This window comes from Guyanagaster necrorhizus, assembly GCF_019112545.1.
Source record: "Guyanagaster necrorhizus MCA 3950 unplaced genomic scaffold BT62scaffold_2, whole genome shotgun sequence".
Lineage (NCBI taxonomy): Eukaryota > Fungi > Basidiomycota > Agaricomycetes > Agaricales > Physalacriaceae > Guyanagaster > Guyanagaster necrorhizus.
The window spans coordinates 1,448,701-1,466,210 of record NW_025064881.1 but is presented as its reverse complement, the minus strand read 5'-3'; the positions used below and the strand labels follow the sequence as shown (position 1 = coordinate 1,466,210).

Sequence of the window (17,510 nt, the reverse complement as noted above, 5' to 3'; positions counted from 1 at the left end):
TTTTCTCCGATGATAACAGCTCTGGACCAAGGATTGAACAAACATATATATCTCAGTCTATCCTATCGTATTCGGGGTTGCTTACCAGAGAATGCCATGTAATGATATTGCCCGGCCTCGTCATTGCAATGAAAAAGTCAATATATTTGTTCTCCCTCCAATATTGGCGTTGCTTGCAAGTCTCCGGCATGCTTCGTTTCTAGTTTATGATGCCGTTCCTTGTCGCATCTTATTTCGCGCTACTCTCGATATCAGGAACGCGCAGCTATTCAGCCTTGCCTGTCTTGATGATTAGCTGGAAAAAATGAGATCGGTAAATGGGTCCAACACCCATCGAGACACACTGGATGTTTGGGTTCAGAGATTGTATATGCAATGGAAATTGAATTAGAAACGCGGTCGAACTAAACCATCAGTTCACCTTCCACACTCTCTGGCTCCAACCCCAGTCGTTCCAGTACGATATCATAGCGCACGCGGTCCGTCCGTTTCAGGTACTTCAACGTTCTTGCTCTCTGGTACACCAACATCTTCAAAGCACGTTTCCCAGCTACATCCTTCTTGTGCCGTGAACTTGCCAAGTGCTTCCACATATTTCGGATTCGGTACGTCAGAATGGCAGCTACATAGGAAAGGTCAGAGGATTAAAGACTTTGTATAAAACACGTACCTTGGACTTCGGTACGACCAGGGTCCCAAGGATTTTCAGGCGTTGAGAATTCGATGACGATCCTCCGTTTGTTCTCATAGGCGATACCAGCAGCGTTCGCATTCCGCAGATCCACGACTTTCGCAAACATATTTGCCTTCCTCAACTCCTTCTCCACTCCGACGTTCAGACTTGACAGAATCCCCGTGGCGTGAGTGATGCCCATGGAATCACGTTCGGACGACCTTGACGGGAGCTCGTCGAACAGAAGACGTGCCTCCTTTTCTGTCACACCATACGCGAGCTTCTGCGGCATGTATACCGTCCCAACAGGATGTGCTGTTTTATCATAGACCGGGGGTGATGCGAACTCATCTTCGTCCAACAAGACTTTGGCCAAGGAGCAGTTGATCCACTTCTCTTCCTGGCCCGGCCGGTAGCCTAAGATGGGGCTCGGGCGGTTGGCAATTTCCTGCTCTCGTTTCTCGACTTTCTTTACGTTTCTGGCCTTTTTCGTGAGTTTCGGTCTGGCGAAGAGGACCGAAGATGAGTGGATGAATGAGCTACTTGAAGAACTGGTCGACGCGCCAGCCCGGGAGACTGAAGAGGCAAGATGGTTCAGGTTAAAAAAATATATGAAACCAGATGAACCGAAGTGACCTTGTGCCAGACACGTCCTGAACATGACCTCCCTCTTCGACCAAGTGTTTTTTGGGCAAGGCTCAAGTCGGAAACGGAAGTTCTGCAGTCACGCGACTGTGGGAATGCTTTTGTGGGCACATATAAGACCCATTTTTGCTCCTTTATTCTTCTTCTTCCAAGGGACTCATGCCACGCTGCTCGATGTAGTGTGCTCAACCGTCAATGCAGTGCCAGTGACTTGTTTCTCAACTCGTCCTGTTGTCCCGAGATCGACCCAGTCTAGGAAGTGACGTTTTGACGCCTTCAGGAAACGGCATGTCGATTTTTTCCTGGTACACTTTTTTTTCTTGTAGATATGTACTGTTGTATCTGTGTCAATATGACTCTTTTATGCGCAATCTTTTTTGTCTTGTTTGATGCAAATACATTGCTTGTCGTCGACCGCGAGCACTTTTTTAAGACCGTGGGAATCTGCTCACTTTACTCTTAGAATACAAGGTGGGATACATAATCTGGCTCACCGCCATGGCACCCAAAAAAAAGACAGGTTCAGCGTCCAAGACAAGATCTTCCACTTCGTCCTCCAAAATCACCCTAGCCAAAGTCAAAGGTGAAAATTTTTATCGAAATGCGAAACAGGCGGCACGCCTCAAGATGCTCAATGGCGGCAAGCCCGTACGAGACAAGGACGGAAAGATCATCCAAGCCGCCGCTTTCCAGAAGGGCGAAGATGAAACAAAGCCGGGAAGAGTGCAGCCCGACAGGCGGTGGTTTGGTGCGCCCGGGTTTTTTCATTGTACATTCTTGCACTCAATTGTCTTGACAGGAAATACGAGGGTTATATCTCAAACTGCCCTGGACCACTTTCGTACAAGTCTTTCGTCAAAAAAAGATGATCCATATTCTGTCTTGTTGCGGCGGAACAAACTTCCTATGGCTCTATTAGACGATGCCGCTAATCCTAATTTGCGGAAGGTATGTAGATCGAAGGTTGTTCATCTGTTGTCGCTCATACACCCTTCAGAGATCACACATAGTGGAAACGGAACCATTCAAAGATACCTTTGGACCGAAGGCACAGAGGAAGCGACCGAGGATCGATGCGGGCAACTTTGAAGAGCTCAGTAAGATTGGTGCTGCGGCAGTGGACGAAGCAGCAGTGGGAAGTGGAACTGTTATAGGTGTGGCGCATCTTTGTTGCCTTTCATTTTTCTGAATTTCTTATTTTAGAACCGCTGGCATCCTCCATTGCGGAGGTGCAGACGCATGCAGACTACAATGAGCCTATCTACGCAAAAGGAACCTCACGGAGAATATACGGAGAATTGTACAAGGTTATCGATTCTTCAGACGTTATTCTACATATCCTCGACGCACGGGACCCTATGGGTACGTTGTGCGAATCTGTACTAGAATTCATCAAGAAGGAGAAAGCCCATAAACAAGTCGTTCTGATCCTAAACAAGTGCGATTTGGTGCCCAATTGGGTCACAGTACGTGCGTTTTTACATCTTTTCCGGAACCATCTCATCCGCTTTTAGGCTCGGTACATTCAACACCTCACTCCTCGATATCCTACCATCGCCTTTCACGCCTCCCCTAACCATTCCTTCGGCAAAGGCTCCCTCATTCAGCTTCTCCGCCAATTCTCCCAACTGCACTCTGACAAGAAGCAGATATCCGTCGGTTTCATCGGCTACCCGAATGTAGGCAAAAGTAGCGTCATCAACACCCTCAAAAGCGGCAAAGTATGCAGAGTTGCACCTGTTCCAGGTGAAACCAAAGTCTGGCAATACATTACGCTTACGCGAAGGATTTACTTGATCGATTGTCCTGGAATTGTGCCAACGTCTGCACATGATAGCCAGACGTCTACCGTTTTGAAGGGCGTTGTGCGTGTAGAGGCTTTGGCGACACCGTCAGAGCACATTCCGGCTTTGATGGAGAGGGTGAAGCCTTTATATCTCTCCAGGACATATGGTGTCCCCCTCCCCAACGAGGAAGACCCGAAGCAATCCTGGGAACCAGAGGTTTTCCTAGACAAACTGGCTCGTATGAAGGGAAGACTTTTGAAGCAGGGAGAACCTGATCTGGATTCTGTCGCTAAAATTGTTTTGAGTGATTGGGTGCGGGGCAGGATACCGTTCTTTGTTCCTCCTCCTGAACGCTCGGAGGAGCTGAACAAGGCGGAAGCAAAGAAGAGGAAGGGTAAAGGCAAGGCCGTAGAGGCAGAGGACGGCGTTGTTCCTGGGGTGAAGCAGAATTTGGGTTCGATCATGCAGAAGAATTCATTCTTGGCAGAAGACGTCATGGTTCTTGGGCCAGAGGATGTAAGTGAGGATGGTGTAGAAACTGTTGATGAAGGCAGCGAAAATGCAGAGGAGGAGCCGAAGGGCGAAGCTGAAGAAGAGGATGATCTTACCTGGGATGATGTCTTTGAAGGTATCAAGGAATCCTCAGAGGATGAAACAGAACCTGAAGGTGAGGTTTTATGCGCAATGTCTTTCCTGGGTGCTAAGGTTCTACCAGTTCCAGCATCTGTACAAAATAAAGAGCCTCCTATGCCCAAGAAGGAGACCCGCATGAAGACAAATAAAGTATGCGTACATCGCTCTCCCATGGGTTTCAATACTTATTGTTTGCTTTGCAGCACAAGGCCACGAATTTCTATTCAAATGCGAATGTCAAAAATAAAAACCGTGAAAAGGCCGCGCTGCTCCGGTCCCTGCCTGTTGGCAAGAAGGCTTCTGTCAATCGTCGAAGATGACATTAACCAGGCTTCTACATAGTGCATATCCACTAGATCTATCTCTAGAGACCTAGTGGTACTCGTAGACGGTACCATCATCACTATCATCATCATCATATTACGCGGCATGGTCTGCCAGAGAAATGGCCGTAGCGTACAGTACAAATTACTAGCTAGGAAATCTGCCAGGTGTTGGTGTAGCCTGGCAGGCCGCCGCGGAACTCGTACCTGTATGCAAAGGTTGTGTGTCTGCCCTGCAACACGTGTCCATTGAATAATGATCGGACTCCACACTCCGGAACTTGGCAGTCAACCACGACGACGACGACGACGACGCACCATGCTCCAATCCAACTGTTCACTGGCTTCGCGCTGTGTAAAGACACGCAGCATCAACAGAATCGTGGTTTCCCGACTACACAAAGCTACCTCCAGACCTGCATTGTCAATAGGCCCTCGTCAACAGGCTCCGCCTACCCCTCTACCCACCAGGACAGCTTCTTGGCGTAGTTTTGCTACAGGTCTGCCAAATCCATGTTGTAAAAGATGGACGTGTTACTCACCGGACCTCGCAGAAACCAACTCTACTTCACGGAAACCTCACTTTGATAAGATTCTGGTCGCGAACAGGTGTGATGGGTCAATTTATGACGGAAGGCTCGACTCATCTTTTGATACAGAGGTGAAATAGCTTGTCGCGTAATTCGTACAGCAAAGAAGCTCGGAATCAAGACCGTTGCGGTGTACAGCGATGTGGACCAGAACTCCTTGCATGTGCAGATGGTACATTTCTGTTATGTCTCTGCTTCGTAAAGCGTGTTTCAAGCCACCTTGCAGGCCGATGAAGCTTATTGTATAGGTCCAGCTCCTTCGGCCGAAAGCTATGTATGTGTGAAATTGGTCATGATTTCTTATTCTCATAGCTTTCGTAGCTGCGAATGGACAAGATCATTGACGTCTGCCATCGTAGTGGTGCCCAGGTACTGTATTGATATTTCATCTACTATCGTTTTATGAATTTTGTCCTTTATTGAGTAGGCGGTTCATCCCGGGTGAATACGATGAGTTGGATATGGATCTTGAGCTAACAGGCCGTCGTAGATATGGTTTTCAGAGCGAAAATGCATCCTTTGCTGAACGCCTGGATCAAGAAGGGATTATATTCATTGGGCCTCCCTCTAGTGCCATCATCAGTATGGGCTCGAAAAGGTTCGTCTTTCAAAATGAACCGGTCTGGTCTGTACGAGGACGAAATGACAGTCACGAAGCCGCATGCTTTTGTTGATTGGCTTGCTTCTTAACGTCTTCATTAAGGGCATAAACTAAGCGAAAAATACCCTCTTCATGATTGTCTTTTTTCGTTTGTGAACAGCTTCCGGTTGACTCAAAAGGTTACATTTACTTACCGTTATCATTTAGTGAATCAAAGCATATCATGACCGGTATGCGGTTCCCTCTGTGCTGGTTCAAACTCAAACTCGAGTCTTGGTGCAGCTGCGGGAGTGCCTTGTGTGCCTGGATATCATGGAAAGAACCAAGATCCCGAGTTCCTGTATGAACAGGCGAAACATATTGGATTTCCTGTTCTCATTAAGGCCATCCATGGTGGCGGTGGCAAGGGCATGCGTACTGTGACAAACCCCTCTGCCGAAGTGTTCTACGAAGCATTGTCTTCTGCGAAGAGAGAATCTTTGAAGGCTTTTGGAAATGACGTAGTGCTCATCGAAAGATATATCGAGAGACCACGGCATGTGGAAGTTCAAGTGTTTGCTGATACACATGGAGGCGCCGTCAGTCTTTGGGAACGAGACTGTTCTGTCCAGCGGAGAAATCAGAAGATCATCGAGGAGGTGATTATGTTTGATTCATTACATATATCTCGTATTCAACCACATTTGCAGGCACCCGCGCCTGGCTTGTCCCCAAAGTTACGCGCGGATCTTGGTGAGAGGGCAGTGGCAGCTGCGCGCGCTGTTCATTATGTTGGGGCCGGGACTGTCGAGTTCATCTTTGACAATGACACACTGGATTTTTATTTCATGGAAATGTGCGGTACATGTCTATCGCTTCTGTGAAGTCTTACGGCCTTAAATACAGGAACACTCGTCTTCAGGTTGAACACCCTGTAACTGAAATGGTAACTGGGCTCGATTTGGTTGAATGGCAACTTGAGGTAGGCCACGTTTTCTCCTTTCCGTCATCGTTAACGCACCCTGAGTCAGGTCGCTGCTGGAAATCCACTTCCTCTTGACCAATCTTCAATTCCACTCGTTGGTCATGCATTTGAGGCCCGAATATACGCAGAGAATCCACGTAATCAATTTCTTCCTGATTCTGGGCCTCTGCTCTATCTTTCTACTCCGACACCTACACATGTTTTCGCTGAGTCTTATGCGCCCCATTCGGAGTTCAGTTCTCCCATTAACATAACTCCATCGCTTCGACTGGAGCAGGGCTTTGTTCAAGGATCACAGATTGGCGTGTTCTATGATCCTATGATTGCTAAGCTTATCAGTCACGGTAGGGACCGTACCGAAGCTCTACGAATTCTACGAAAGGCATTGGACGAATATCATGTTGTCGGTGTGTCAACCAACGTGGAATTTTTGAGAATCCTTGCCGGAAATCAAGCCTTCATAGATCAGGAATTAGAAACGGGGTTTATTCCGGTATGGTTTTTCGCCATAATCATGGCGTTGAATTTTAGCTCCATTTTAACCAGAGACATTTCAACGAACTCTTTCCGCCAATCGCAGAACCTTCCGCAGAAACACTAGCGCTGGCAGCCCTTTATGTCGCTCTTCGTGATCATCCCATTGCAAATGCTCCTTCGGGTCCGACACCATGGACCACTCTGCCCTCTCGTCGTTTCGGCGGAGATACGTACGAGCGGCTCATCACTTTACAAGGCGATTCTGAAAAAAGCGAACCTGTAAGCGTATCGGTGAAATCAACGACACCAGGGCGCTTCGATATACTCCTCCGCACTGGCTCCGCCTCTGGCACCGAATTTTTGTCTGTGCCTGCTCAGCTACTTTCTCCAACAAAGCTCTCTGTGACTCTAAATTCAACAAATTGTAAAGCTACCGTTGTTTCACAACCGCCGCCGGGGGGCGTACCGGCTTCGTCTTCTCACAACACTGTGGAGCGCTTGCATGTCTTCAGTGACGGCTCGAAGACGACCCTGATATTGCCGTCGCCTAAATGGCTTCTTGACCTTGGCGGTGACGTGCTTCCTGCAGCCAAGGGGGCATTAAAGTCCCCAATGCCAAGTTTAGTTGTTGAAATTAAGGTCAAAGTCGGCGATCGCGTTGAGAAGGGACAGGCTGTCGTGATTTTGGAAAGCATGAAGACGGAAACGGTGATGAGGACTGATGTTGCTGGGATCGTCAAGATGGTGAGTTGTAATAATGGTGAAATGGTTGAAGAGGGCAGGGAATTGGTAGGTGTTGAAGAAGAGATGGTCACTGCATAGTTACTTGGGAGTATTTTTGTTTTTAGGATGGAGATATTTCCGCTGAGATCCCTAGATATGTGTTGTAAGACGTACGGATGAGTGCCGGTCGAGCTGCGGCTGACGTCGACATCCTTCCGATGCTTTGTACCTTTTTTCCTGCACCGTCCTACCGACTTTCTGGCAGCCTTTACATAGATCATATTTTCAAGATGCCTTTGGTCTTCCCTTGAATGTTGCGTAAACTGGTTTTACCGACATTGTACTGCCTCCAGCCCTGCTGGCGGTATTTCGTTCCGGCTGCTGCGGACTTTGTTGGCGGCCTGATAAGTTTTTTTTTGATCAATATCCACTGCTCCCTCGTTGTCCCACGCTGATCCACGTTTTCTTAGTAAGATAACGACCGATTCAGCGATGGTCGTACGATCGACTGATTCAATCACTCACTTTGGGAGGATACCGATAGCCGTTGCTTACCTTTTTCCATAGCCTTCGGGCTGCTCACTGTGTGTCAGTGTGTGATCTGTCTTCTAGTGTCTTCGGGAAGACAAAGTTCATAGCGAATGTGTTGTTTGGCAAAGGTTTTTGACATTGGGCCAAAAGGGCTTCTAACCTGATCCGCTGAATTCGACGGGCAAGAAAGAATTTTGTCTTGATGTCCTTCGACACTGATTATTGGATTATCGACAGGGTTGCCGCCTACCAGCATGTTACGAAGGTGATCTATGATCAACTACGCGCAAAAGAAACGCTGATACGAGATACCATCGAACGTTTCTTTGACCGTGCGCTGTTGTCGTCGCCTCAGTAATCAGCAGGGCTCGAAGTCTAGCTTGGCCTTCTTGAGATGCTCTTCGAGATGCTACATTTCCACGGACTTTTGTTTCTGCCGTCTCTAATAAGCTCATGCTCACCGCACGGCTTCCCCCGTTTATGCGTCAAGGTCTAACGGACTAAGTCAAAGATGCCGACGCTAACGGTGCACTTATCCCTACTGACGTCTAATCGCGCTTAAATTCCCAATTCAAGTCATGAAATTGCCCTTTTCGCGGGTGAGCTTGGGTTAGCCGATTTATTTCTGATATTAACTTCGGACATGTAGAAACAATCTTTGTGATTGGATCAGATCTGAGCAATCGGCGTGCTGTTGTCTCCTCTCCTCCTTCAGCGGCAGACTTAGCAAAGCGATCGCGATGCTACGCAACTTACTTGATCGCAGAATCGTTCGTTCAGCAGTGCTCATAACTACAGGACCGTACAAATTGGCGATCGCTGCGAGTTAGTGTGTGCACCACCCATCCGTGGACTACAAGTTTCAACATCAGCGACATGTCTGACGAATGCAGCACGTCATCCTCACTTGTTGACTCAAGTGACTTTTCCACGCCCGAATTGTCTCCACCCGCCTCGGACTCTGAATCATCGAACCATGGCGCCCTCTTTTCTACCCTCTCATCGTCTGATGAGACTCCCGATGTCATAACTGATATTACCGTCATTATCGGCTCAAACACCAAGTCTCCTATAGCCTTAGGTTTTCCTATGGACAACCAGTCCTCTCCAGAGAAATTTTGCGCTGGGAAGAATGGCCGGCCCAGAACTCCTCCTCACAGACCAGCTCCTTTACTTCTTGTAGGCTCTCCGCCTCCCTCTCCTACATATCTTCCCCCTCAGAAGTTGCAAAAGCCCATACGTGACGAGTCTTCGAACTTTAACGATTCGACACCATCTTCATACACTTTCTTTCCACGACCCGGCGGCCTGCTTCGTTGGCGGTCATGGTCTAGGTATGTACCCACAAAACCATCCTCCCTGTCTCGTCGTTCTTCGTTACCCAGTATGCCCTCGGCTTCCATATTCCCTATGGACCAAAATAACGACATCCAAACTCGTGCGAACGAGAGGACTGTCAAGTTCGAGTCTCCCTTTCATGAAGAGAATGTGAGAGACCATATGGTTGTCCATTCGTGTATCGTCTCCTAATCAACTGCCAGGCTCGTCGCTCCCGCCGTCGGCGTAACCGTTCACCCCATCCAAATAGAAGGGCCGGCACGGATGCTCTCGTATCTCTTGTCTGGAGCGGCGAATTTCCATCTGTTTCTGCGAACGCAAAGTCAAGCATGGGCGATACATTCTTCTATTCTTCTGTGGGTTTCCCCCCTACATCCCTCAAAAATGGATTGAAATCAAGGAGTTTCTCCGGGGACCAAGCGGATGATTGGGATGGTGTTGCAGCGGACGAAGACGTCCCGCTTGTCTCTCCACCGATTGCTGCCCCTCTCTTATCATCACAACGTCGAAGCGACCCTCCCAAATTTCCTTGTAGGTGCTGGACCCTAGTGATGGTCATAGCAGACGATAAAATTTCAGACGAGGAGTTAGTGGACGAATTGGAGAGAATGAGGACTATGGAGAATGTGTGGCAGTGGCAGTGGGGAAAGAACGTCGCGACACCTTCCACGGCAACAACTATCTCTACTGCTGATCCAGAGATGCCTCTAGTCGATGTCTCGCACGATGAGCGTGTTACACTCAAACCCCCCCTGTCTTGTTTGTCCGACCCAGTTCTCAGCGCAGTCTGGCAAACTACTCGACAGGCATTGCTCATTTGCAGGGAATTCGTTCGTACCGAGCGGCATTATCTATTGGCTATTCGTAGCCTTTCATCCGGTGATACGCTCACCAAACCTCCGGCTCTGATGCTCGCCTATCTGCCGGCTCTCATCGAAGCTAGCGAAGACCTACTGGAGAGACTAGAAGTCAATCCGAGCGTACCAGGCGTCGCTAATGCTTTCTTGCTCTGTGGAGACAAACTGGACGCCGCGTTGGTTGCATGGTGCGGTGTCGTCGGGGGATTTTTCGTTAGTGCTGACGAAGGAGTAGTAAAGCGTGAGCGTGCGATCAGTTCTACGACGCCGAGAGTGGATGAAAACGCGGCCAACACTACGATCAAACGTCGAGTGAACTCGTGGGGCAAAAGGATCAATTCTATCAAAGCTCTTGGAAACAGCGCTCCTTCCACCCTTTCCCAGGAGTCACACAAGCTGCCCCAAAACAACCGGGAACAGTGTTGGCCCTCTGTTCGAGACTTGGCCATTTTACCTACTCAGCGTATCATGCGATACACTTTGCTATTTAAAGGTGTGTTTTGTCGGCCATTCGTTGAGGGGTTACCGAGGACTAACGTTCGCTAAAAGATCTTTATTCCCATGCCCCCACTGGCAGTTCCTCTCGCGATGGTATAGAAAAGGCAATGAACGCAGCCATTTCTCTTGCTCGGAAATGTGACAGGGCTCAAGGAAACGCCGCGTTCCTGCACAAGCCCACGAAAAACACATGAGCTGGCCGGATACCCAGTGTGCCGAATTTATTTATTTCCTATCTATCAAGGTATTTTGTCTAGAGCCTCGGAGATTGGGTTTCATTTGATTGCTTCACTATATGATATCGATGTAAACACTCGCACTAATAGTTAGTAGATGTATACAGTCAATTTACAATAGACACTCCCTTGCTATCATGTCGGTGGCCGGATGGGAAAGAAGTTCTGCATCCGGAGCTTGTGTTGATAAGTCACTGGGTTTCTACACTCACCATCAGATTGTTCTGAGACAAGTACCAGTAAATGCAGGAATCTAGTGGCGCTCGTGACTGTCGATATGGGGGAAATAACCACCAAGATGTGCTAAGCTCTTCCGTTATTGCCTGGCATATCACATTACCTCGTTGCTTTCTCAGCCTGCCTTGAAATTGGAAAGTACAGCACCCGATGTGTAAGCGGGACAGGTGCTTCCACCGCTCGTTCTCATGATAAATAGTCAGTGGTGCCGGTAGTCGTCTGACTGATCCCCAGAACAAGGTCATGTCTGCACACTTTCAAGAACCTGAGGCAACAAAGGTTGAACACGGTACTAATAACGGCCTAACAAACGGAGATGGGAACGATAAGTTCACGCTCGGAAAGTTCTGTATCGACGAGGCGCGGCCAATCAAGGTCATTGTAATTGGAGCTGGTTACAGTGGTGTGTCTTGATATTGTATCGACCGCTCCACAGCCTATAACAGTGTTTCCAGGTATCATCGCTGGAATCAGGCGAGTGCTATTACATCAGACCAAATTTTCAACGGAGACTGACTTGCACACTCAATTTAGATACCTTCAACGAGTGCCTAATATGACCTTGACTATATACGAAGCTGAACAAAGCGTCGGTGGAACCTGGCTCGTAAACAAATATCCTGTAAGATGAAATCATCTTATGCAATGCACGTGAACTAGATGTCCTAGGGATTGAAATGCGATATACCCTCACATTGTGTGAGTGCAGTTTGGAGCAGCCTCGCCTAACATGTCTTTCTAATTTGCCTGATTCAGTATCAACTCACATTCGAGGAGAATGTACGCACCGTCCTCCTCCCTCTGCTCAATCAAACTGGAGTTAAAGCCGCACTAGCCCAACTGGTCGTCCTTCTACGCCTCCGGTCCTGAAATTCGTGCTTACCTTGAAGCCGTCGTCGACAAATACAAGCTGATGCCATATATCAGAACCCAACATCGAATGACCAAAGCACGATACTCCGAGCCAGATGGTAAATGGATCATTACTATTCGACGGCCCGTAGAACCAAACTCGAACGAAACGGCCACACAATTTGAAGAATTCGAGGACATTTGCGATGTCTTGTTCACCGGAATGGGAGATCTTAGCAGATGGAACTGGCCGGAAATCCCAGGCCTGAAAGAATTCCAAGGCAAAGTGATCCATAGCGCACGGTGGGAGACAGGAGAAGGCGGTCCTGATGCTGCTTGGGAAGACACGGTTCATAGTTGGGGAAATAAAAGAGTCGGTGTTATTGGCGTTGTGAGTGCCACGCCTTTGGAGGCGATCCTAATGACATCAATATTGCTCTCCAAGGGATCTTCGGCGATACAGATCGTTCCTGCCATTCAGCCAAAGGTGGCCCGAGTGGTGAACTATGTTCGCGGAAAGACGTGGATATCCTCCATTTTTGTACAGGAGCCCCTCATCAAATTGTCCGGGAGAAAAGACGCGGAGAATTGTGAGCACGCAGACTTATGCTCAAATCATTGTGACTCGATAAGCAAATGTCAACAGATGATTTCACTGAAGAAGACAAACAGAGATTCCAAGATCCTGTTTACTACAAGAAATTTAGGCGAGAACTTGAATCAGGGTTGAACGTACGTACACCTAAGTGATATGCTATGCAAACCAAGACGAGGTGGACATAGGATGCTCACGCCGCCACGATTCGGGGCAATCCCCTTCAAGACATAGCGAAGGCGGCATTCAAAGAAATCATGGTCCAACGATTGGCGAAGAAGCCATGGATTGCAGATCATAGTAGGTCTTCGAATATGTCTTGCATGAATTGATTCACAGAACGGCCTCCAGTAATTCCGGACTTCGGAGTCGCGTGTCGACGGCTGACACCAGGACCTGGATACTTGGAAGCGCTCTGTGAAGACAACGTACGTCATTCTACTCCGTGGAACGCGTAAATATGAAAACCATGATTTACCAGGTCGACTTCGTTCCTTCACCTATCAAGACAATTACACCAACAGGCATCGAAACCGAGGATGGAGATCACAAAGAACTGGATGTCATTGTATGTGCCACAGGATTCGATACATCTTGGCGCCTTCCCTTCATTGGGCGAAATGGGACCAACCTTTCTGACAAGTTCGCTTCTCAACCAAAATCATACCTCTCCATAGCCATCGACGGATTCCCAAACTGGTTCCAAGCTTTAGGTCCAAACAGTGGCGTTGGGGCTGGCTCGCTTTTACTGTTGATGGAACGACAGGTTGATTATGCTGTTGCAGCAACCTTGAAATTACAGAGAGAAAGGTTGAAGAGCATTGAGGTTAAATCCGAGGCCGTAGATGACTTTGATGAGTATTTGATGGTCAGTGTCTATTTCGAAGTACGATTGGTGCGCCTCACTATAATTTTGACTCCCCAGAGCTATTTCCCTACAGTAAGTGCCAATTAGTCGCCATGAGATGCTAGTAGAATCCGCAGACCGTATTCGGAGAAAAATGCAGATCATGGTATAAAGCTGGGAAAGAGGAGGGACGCGTCTCTGCGCTGTGGCCAGGTAAGAATATTGGGATAAACCACTTAAAGTTTTGCTGACCCGTGTAAGGCTCTCCTTTACATGCGGCTATGGCCCTGAAGCATCCTCGCTGGGAAGACTTCAACTATGAACGCTTAGACTCGCGAATACGAAACCGGCTTCACTGGTTTGGAGATGGCAATACCGTCGCAGATAAGACGCCAGGAAGTGACAGTGAGTTTCGATACGGTGTTATGAACATGATGGCTTGACAGATCATTTGTAGAAACCTGGTACCTCAGCGACGATGAAATAGACTATCCGCCCAGTAAGTATACAGGTAGAGTCATCAGAGTAGTTAACTGATGACCTCCCGATGTTTAGTACCCATCTAGAATTTGGAATGCCTTTTTCGCACACATTAGTTACAAACTTCAGGAGGAAGGAAGACCTACTAGATCATAACAGCCAACAATATAGCTGAACTAGCACTGAAATTCATAATGATTCGCCCTTTGGGCTTCAAGCCTGTGACATTAGCTATGACAAGCTACCATTTAAGAGACGCCCCACTGCCTTTTTCTTCGCCCGCAAGCTCGTATCCAACCCATATGACCTCAGAGCAGCTGCTGCAAGCAATAGAGTGGTGTCCGACTTCCATTTCCTTGTCTGTTATTGTGTAGACACCGCCACAGCGACATTTGTAGGTCCACGCCGAATGGTCAGAGTCACTCATCGACTGCTCCTCATCAAAATCATCCAACGAAACAACTTGTGCTGGTCGTGGTCCTCCCGTGGTTCGTTTCTGAAGGATCTCCACATCATAGCTGTGCCGTAAAACGGGATCCGATAGGATGAAGTATGCCTCCTGGATCACCGTAAAATCTACATGGACCTGGCCTTCCTTGCGAAGGGTACTCTTGTCTGGGTGGTGCTGAAGGAGCATTTTGCGGTAAGCAGCTTTTATTTCTGGGAGCGATGCGGACCGAGATATAGAGAGAACTTGATAAAAATTCTGCATCCTTCGAGGACTCCAGCTTGATGGTGAGATGCCGAGGTCAATTGAATCTCCGACTTGAATCTCCAGCCTCGCGATCCTGTCACTGATGTTCGATCAACGTTTCAAATCTTCAATTTCAAACAGAGCCAAAATTTTCTGCAATAATACTTACTGCAACTTGCAGAAATTCTTTGGTATTCGTGGACTTTGTGGAATTCTGTCGCGTCTTATGCATAAACACCCAAAGGGTGGATGTACCAGCATCGGACATTTCAAGTTCGTTATCATGATACTCATCTTGATTCCTGGATCATATCTAAATCAATGTAATGCTGTGTTGCCACTGGCAAAAGCCCTCTTTCGTCGCTCTCCCTCGCCTGCCTTCGCCCTTGCTGTATTCTCCCAGCAACGCAACGCAATTTCGCCATGGCGGGCTATGTTAACAACACTTATGACGACAGACTCACCAATGTTCTCAAATATGCAGGATCATGGTTTAATACAGGATCGTACAATGCTAGTAACGTTGGTGAGACTGGGACATTATCCTCTTCAAAGGACCCAGCAGCCAATGTAACCTTCACCTTTCCTGGTGAGCCCCTCTTACATATCCCTTGCGACCTAATATTTATTCTTTTTTTTTTTCAGTGCCAGCCAATGCATTCTATTACTACGGTATCCGTCGCTGCTGCGGTGGATTGTATGCAATATGTATCGACTGCGATCCGAACAATCCCAACTTTGAGCTCATCGACGCTCTCAATAGAAGCGACGACGGTAAAAATCCTCCAGTGAGTATGAACACCCATCCACCTGCATTTTTATCATTCTCACCATACGGTAGGTCATCTTATATACTAAATCCTTTGATCAGCTAGGTATACACGAGATAATCTTAACTAACCAGAACGACACACGGTTCGGGGGAAACTCGCAGATAACGCTGGACCGTTTTGAGCTCCAGGTTCAAAATAACAACGCTCAGCTTCCTTCAGAATCCTCAGCGTCGACATCACAAACGACCTCCTCCATCGCTGCGACCTCATCTACTGCCCCGGCGGCATCCCAGTCGGCTACAACCTCATCTTCCACTTCCAAACTCCCCATAGCTGCTATCATCGGAGGAGTTGCGGGAAGCATCGCGGCTATCTCACTGTGCATAGCCATATGGTATTTTATGCGGCGTCGTCATCGCACTCAGCCAGGACGCAATGACCCGATCATGAGCTTTTATACCAGTTCCCACCAATCTTCCCCTTTCATTCTGCCTTACACAAAATCGCATACTCCCACAGCGTATACCGTATCAGACACCACCTCTGGTTCCACCTCACGGGAAGTAAACAGAGCTTCAGTAGCTGCTGGACCATCAGCCTTGAATGCATCGTCGGGACGTGCACACACTCCTTCATCACGTATGGCCTCCAGTGAACGTCGTCCCCGACGGGCAACTGATGCGGGTCGAATAGACGTTGATGATGATGGCGACAGTATCGCAACGCTACCGCCTGAGTATGAGGAAGTTTTCAGCAGCGAACGCCTTAATGGCGAACAACCTGTCACTGGAGTGCGGAGGCGCGGGTCGTCTAGGCGTGAGACGCGAAGGCCTCAGTCTGAGAGCGAACCTTCCAGAGTTATTGGGCAACCTTCATCACAGCCAATCAAGTTCTGATGCATGTTGTTGGGTTGGACTTCATCGCGGATGCGTCCATTTTAATGACAACCCTTGCTTCATTGTTCTGGATTGTCCACTTCTATGACGTCTATTTTAGTTGCACATGAATCCTGTAGACGCCATAACCCTTGCACTTTCAGAGACTGTTGTTTTTCGATTTTTTTATAGGTAGTCCAACATTCCGACCATTTTGACATAGCATACCCAGAATGTCATCGAACTATCAAATTAAATTGTAAGATCCTACGATTTGGTTGCCATCGGCGCAATCCTAAGTTTACTTCAGTCGAGCTTAGCTAACAGTCTCACCCAGGTTCGGTCCGAGTCTGCCTAATACAACCCTCAGGCCTTTCGATTTTGGAAGCTATCTATCTAAACCAAAAATCGATTTCTCGTCGCCATGTTTCTACCCCGTTTTTGTTACCCATTGTCACTGACAACAGGAGGCTTCAAAAATTCCCTAGGCACACCAACGTTTCTAAATACAATGATCAGTTGTTTACCACAGGATCGTACGACGCCGCTAATGTCGTGAAACTGCAAATATTCTGATAGCCAATCTAACATTCACTTTTTCTGGTGAGCTCTTCATGAATATACTTTCTAGCATAATATTCTGACCTTCATTTTAACGGTAGGACTCAATGCGTTCTGATATCACGGTACCCCTCGTTGCTGCGGACAAGGACACGCCACATGTCTCGACTTCTTCCCCAATAATTCAAGCTTCGAGTTCATTGACGCTGTGGACACGTCGGATAATGGAGAAAACCCGCCGGTTAGTCCTTTTTTTTTTTTTACATCTGCGTTGTTATCCTGAGAATCCTGATCCTACTCGATCAGAGCCCGTAATGCCAACAACAGCTAGCGCTTCAATATTATCCTCTACGTCAACGCTCAAATTAACCTTAGCCATCCTTCCACTGCCTTAACGCCTGCGTCAGCATCCGCGGGAGTTATTTCAGCGTCTGACTCGGAGCCGTCCACGAGATATCTACGTCGGTCCCGAGGCCATCCGGGCCAGCTGCAGGTCCTTCTTTGGACTCCCCAATAGGTGCCATTATAGGCGGAGTTATGGGAGGCATGGCGACCATTTCATTGTGCCTAATTATATGGATTTTGATGCGTCGCCGCTGGCATATGCATAATCGAACTGGGCCAGAATATCAGTATACGCATACCAATGGCCATGGCAACATGTCCAGCTTCCACGGTTACTGCTACATCTGTGTTGCGGTTCAGTTCCGGTGGACGTCC

At 48.0% G+C, this 17,510-nt stretch overlaps 7 protein-coding genes across 7 annotated transcripts; 5 read left to right on the top strand and 2 right to left on the bottom strand.

Annotated features, from left to right (window-relative positions):
* Positions 1-139: 139 nt before the first annotated feature.
* On the bottom strand, positions 140-1,371 carry BT62DRAFT_941133 (S15/NS1 RNA-binding domain-containing protein). The gene is made up of 3 exons (XM_043187782.1): positions 1,310-1,371; positions 671-1,249; positions 140-622 (listed from the first exon to the last, which is right to left on the bottom strand). The coding sequence occupies exons 1-3, from the start codon at positions 1,332-1,334 to the stop codon at positions 405-407; spliced, it is 822 nt and encodes a 273-aa protein (XP_043045557.1). The 5' UTR covers positions 1,335-1,371; the 3' UTR covers positions 140-404.
* Positions 1,372-1,816: 445 nt separating this feature from the next.
* Positions 1,817-4,058, top strand: BT62DRAFT_977747 (NGP1NT-domain-containing protein; the record flags this gene model as incomplete). The annotated part of the gene is made up of 7 exons (XM_043189296.1): positions 1,817-2,066; positions 2,118-2,266; positions 2,316-2,472; positions 2,522-2,784; positions 2,833-3,772; positions 3,821-3,888; positions 3,942-4,058. The coding sequence occupies 7 exons, from the start codon at positions 1,817-1,819 to the stop codon at positions 4,056-4,058; spliced, it is 1,944 nt and encodes a 647-aa protein (XP_043045556.1).
* A 322-nt stretch (positions 4,059-4,380) lies between these two features.
* BT62DRAFT_881428 (uncharacterized protein) lies at positions 4,381-7,515 on the top strand (the record flags this gene model as incomplete). Its single annotated transcript, XM_043182671.1, has 12 exons — positions 4,381-4,670; positions 4,721-4,823; positions 4,878-4,925; positions 4,973-5,020; positions 5,079-5,092; positions 5,142-5,249; positions 5,460-5,482; positions 5,535-5,890; positions 5,942-6,087; positions 6,138-6,213; positions 6,263-6,709; positions 6,763-7,515. 12 exons carry the CDS (start codon positions 4,381-4,383, stop codon positions 7,513-7,515), a joined length of 2,412 nt encoding a protein of 803 aa, XP_043045555.1.
* A 1,981-nt stretch (positions 7,516-9,496) lies between these two features.
* Positions 9,497-11,030, top strand: BT62DRAFT_278715 (uncharacterized protein). The gene is made up of 2 exons (XM_043180352.1): positions 9,497-10,635; positions 10,692-11,030. The coding sequence occupies exons 1-2, from the start codon at positions 9,615-9,617 to the stop codon at positions 10,832-10,834; spliced, it is 1,164 nt and encodes a 387-aa protein (XP_043045554.1). The 5' UTR covers positions 9,497-9,614; the 3' UTR covers positions 10,835-11,030.
* A 326-nt stretch (positions 11,031-11,356) lies between these two features.
* Positions 11,357-13,944, top strand: BT62DRAFT_881919 (FAD/NAD-binding domain-containing protein; the record flags this gene model as incomplete). The annotated part of the gene is made up of 13 exons (XM_043182688.1): positions 11,357-11,518; positions 11,625-11,735; positions 11,783-11,812; positions 11,870-11,893; positions 11,949-12,356; positions 12,411-12,555; positions 12,612-12,697; positions 12,749-12,860; positions 12,912-12,988; positions 13,042-13,434; positions 13,536-13,620; positions 13,669-13,812; positions 13,865-13,944. 13 exons carry the CDS (start codon positions 11,357-11,359, stop codon positions 13,942-13,944), a joined length of 1,857 nt encoding a protein of 618 aa, XP_043045553.1.
* A 184-nt stretch (positions 13,945-14,128) lies between these two features.
* BT62DRAFT_881258 (DnaJ-domain-containing protein) lies at positions 14,129-14,599 on the bottom strand (the record flags this gene model as incomplete). Its single annotated transcript, XM_043182662.1, has 1 exon — positions 14,129-14,599. One exon carries the CDS (start codon positions 14,597-14,599, stop codon positions 14,129-14,131), a length of 471 nt encoding a protein of 156 aa, XP_043045552.1.
* Positions 14,600-14,667: 68 nt separating this feature from the next.
* BT62DRAFT_278025 (uncharacterized protein) lies at positions 14,668-16,583 on the top strand. Its single transcript, XM_043180348.1, has 4 exons — positions 14,668-15,170; positions 15,227-15,369; positions 15,423-16,488; positions 16,567-16,583. Exons 1-3 carry the CDS (start codon positions 15,005-15,007, stop codon positions 16,248-16,250), a joined length of 1,137 nt encoding a protein of 378 aa, XP_043045551.1. The 5' UTR covers positions 14,668-15,004; the 3' UTR covers positions 16,251-16,488; positions 16,567-16,583.
* The last annotated feature ends 927 nt before the right edge of the window (positions 16,584-17,510 follow it).

Coding starts and splice junctions, on each gene's coding strand:
- BT62DRAFT_941133 (XM_043187782.1), bottom strand. CDS start 1,334: ATGTTCAGGACGTGTCTGGCACAAG. Junction 1,250..1,309: donor CAGGACGTGTCTGGCACAAG/GTCACTTCGGTT, acceptor TTGCCTCTTCAG/TCTCCCGGGCTGGCGCGTCG. Junction 623..670: donor TGGTCGTACCGAAGTCCAAG/GTACGTGTTTTA, acceptor TTTCCTATGTAG/CTGCCATTCTGACGTACCGA.
- BT62DRAFT_278715 (XM_043180352.1), top strand. CDS start 9,615: ATGGGCGATACATTCTTCTATTCTTCTGTGGGTTTCCCCCCTACATCC. Junction 10,636..10,691: donor ATACACTTTGCTATTTAAAG/GTGTGTTTTGTC, acceptor GTTCGCTAAAAG/ATCTTTATTCCCATGCCCCC.
- BT62DRAFT_278025 (XM_043180348.1), top strand. CDS start 15,005: ATGGCGGGCTATGTTAACAACACTTATGACGACAGACTCACCAATGTT. Junction 15,171..15,226: donor TGTAACCTTCACCTTTCCTG/GTGAGCCCCTCT, acceptor TTTTTTTTTCAG/TGCCAGCCAATGCATTCTAT. Junction 15,370..15,422: donor ACGACGGTAAAAATCCTCCA/GTGAGTATGAAC, acceptor ACCATACGGTAG/GTCATCTTATATACTAAATC.